Raw genomic sequence first — 2,472 nt, 5'->3', positions numbered from 1 at the left:
ACTCATGAGACAAATTTACTATCAAGGGGTCTGAAATTTATCCAAACACCGATTCCAGATAAGAATCGCATCAGGCAACAACTGCTTCTAGACTTCAAACATTTCGCAAGACAAATGCGTCTCCGATACATTTTTAACAACAAAGATAGTGAACAGCACCCCTTCCACGTTAAATCGAACTGGGAACATATTTAGAAGAAATTAAAGTACAACTCGCTGAGATCGAGATTACTAAGCCACGAAATAACCTGCCTTACCAAGAACGTATAGCACTGAAAGATTTGAAATCTAACACAGAAATAGTTATCAAAAAGGTAGACAAAGGATCCACAACGGTCATTATGAACAAACAAGATAAGATAACAGAGGGCCAAACTCAACTTGATGATAGAAAGAACTACATGCCCCTAGAAACACCAATGGTGAAGGAGACCTCACAAAAGGTCAAAGATTTAATTAATGAACTCCATTTAGGAAGTCACATAGACGCAAAGACCAAAGAATGGCTTTCTCAAACACCTAACCCACCGCGCATACCAGTGTTTTACACACTAACAAAGATTCACAAACCGACTCTTACTGGAAGACCAATAATTTCGGGCTGTGAAGGTCCGACAGAACATATATCATCATTTATAGACCACATCCTCCAGCCTATTGCCAAAGCGCAAAAATCGTACCTCAAAGATACCACAGATTTCATTAACTTTATAGAAAGGACAAAAGTCCAACAAAATACGATTCTAGTTTCAATGGATGTTACCAGCCTGTACACCAATATCCCCCAAGAGGAAGGGATAAACACTGTATGCATAGCATACGAAGACTTCTATAAGAACAACACTCCCATTCCTACAAATTCACTCCGCAACATGCTTAGACTTATACTTCAGGAGAACTCCTTCCATTTCAACGGAAGGAACTATCTCCAAACCCATGGTACCGCAATGGGGACAAAAATGGCAGTTGCTTTCGTGAACATTTTTATGTCCGCAGTAGAATCTAAAATTATCGGTAAAAGCAAGATAAAACCCATTGAGTGGAAGAGATACATAGATGACGTGTTTTCGTTGTGGAACACAAACAGAGAGGAAATAGATCAGTTTATTTCAGAAGCAAACAGGCACCATCCTACCATTAAATTCACGGCTGAAATATCAGAGAAGGAAATAAATTTCCTAGACACTACTGTCTTCAAAGGCGAGAGATTTAACAAAGATTCAATCTTTGATATCTGCACACACTTCAAGCCGACTGAGAAATTTCAATACACGCATTTCTCTTCCTGTCACGCTCCAGGTGTGAAAAAAGGTTTTATAAAAGGTAAAGCACTTAGGCTTCTGAGAACAAACCCTTCAAAAACAAGTTTTGAAGAAAAGATCAAAAATTTCAGATTAAATTTGCGTGTTCGAGGCTATCCAGAGAAACTGGTCAACAAAGTCCTCGCAGAAATCGAATTTAAAAACAGGAAGTCGGCACTACAACAGAAACCAAAATTGCAAAAGAGATTATTGCCTTTTGTCACACAATATAATCCATCAATGCCCAATCTTAAAAGCATTTTAATGAGCAAATGGCATTTAATCCAAGATCAACCTCTGCTTAGAGAAATATACAGAGACCCTCCTTTCATCTACAGGAGAGGAAAATCTCTGAAAGACATATTTGTTAGAGCTAAACTCTAAAGGTCAAAGACTGTTTATCACGAAACAGTGGGAGTCGTGCTAGGCCTGTCTATCATTTTTTAAATCTAATGCATTCACTTAAGTAATTGGAACTGTATTGGGAATGCCTGTGGAGCAGCAAATTGAGTTCAATGTTTGAATCAACGGGTGTAATTTTGTTAATTTGGGTCAGTCCAAATTTGAACAAGAAGATCTGTTAGATCCTATAACCGCGCTTTTAAAATTTAACTGTTTTCTTAGTACTACAGTCGCAACGCAGTGCATATTCCAAAGCAATCTTTGATGATTCATTGATTACTGTAGACATCACAGCACTTGATCAACATAAACTCTATTATCGCACCATCAGTCGTAGCCGTTGTGACATCTCCGATGACGTAAGTCTTAATCTGGAAGTTTCTTCGGGATATGTATGGGCATGAAGATACGAACACTATTACAAACCGCTTTCTGTCTTTAAAGTCACGATTAAATTTAATTGTTTTTTTCCCTTGAGTTAAGGGTTAGCAAAGAAGTCACACAAGTCACATAATTCAAGAATTGCGTTATCTACGGCTATCTTTAGTACGGTGGTTATTTCCCTATCAATGACGTAATCTTTGCACGTTCTGACACGTTCTTTGCTTGGCTTGCAAATATTTAATTTTCTTTCCGATCTATGAACTCGCTGCGATGAAACAGTCAAAGGATTTACTTCATTTGCCTAAAACCGCAAGAAATACTCGCAAAATTACAAATAAATTAATGACCGTCGCTTCTGCCGAAATAAACTTGCAAAGTAAACACG

At 37.9% G+C, this 2,472-nt stretch overlaps 1 protein-coding gene across 1 annotated transcript; it reads left to right on the top strand.

Annotated features, from left to right (window-relative positions):
- The first annotated feature begins 341 nt into the window (after positions 1-341).
- Positions 342-1,685, top strand: LOC145501455 (uncharacterized). Its single transcript, XM_081480931.1, has one exon. The coding sequence runs from the start codon at positions 342-344 to the stop codon at positions 1,683-1,685; it is 1,344 nt and encodes a 447-aa protein (XP_081337057.1).
- Positions 1,686-2,472: the final 787 nt, after the last annotated feature.

The sequence above is a fragment of the Orbicella franksi genome, chromosome 10, assembly GCF_964199315.1.
Source record: "Orbicella franksi chromosome 10, jaOrbFran1.1, whole genome shotgun sequence".
Taxonomy (NCBI): domain Eukaryota; kingdom Metazoa; phylum Cnidaria; class Anthozoa; order Scleractinia; family Merulinidae; genus Orbicella; species Orbicella franksi.
Note: the sequence above shows the minus strand (reverse complement) of the source record. Positions and strands in the feature narration are given on the sequence as shown.

Coding starts and splice junctions, on each gene's coding strand:
- LOC145501455 (XM_081480931.1), top strand. CDS start 342: ATGAACAAACAAGATAAGATAACAGAGGGCCAAACTCAACTTGATGAT.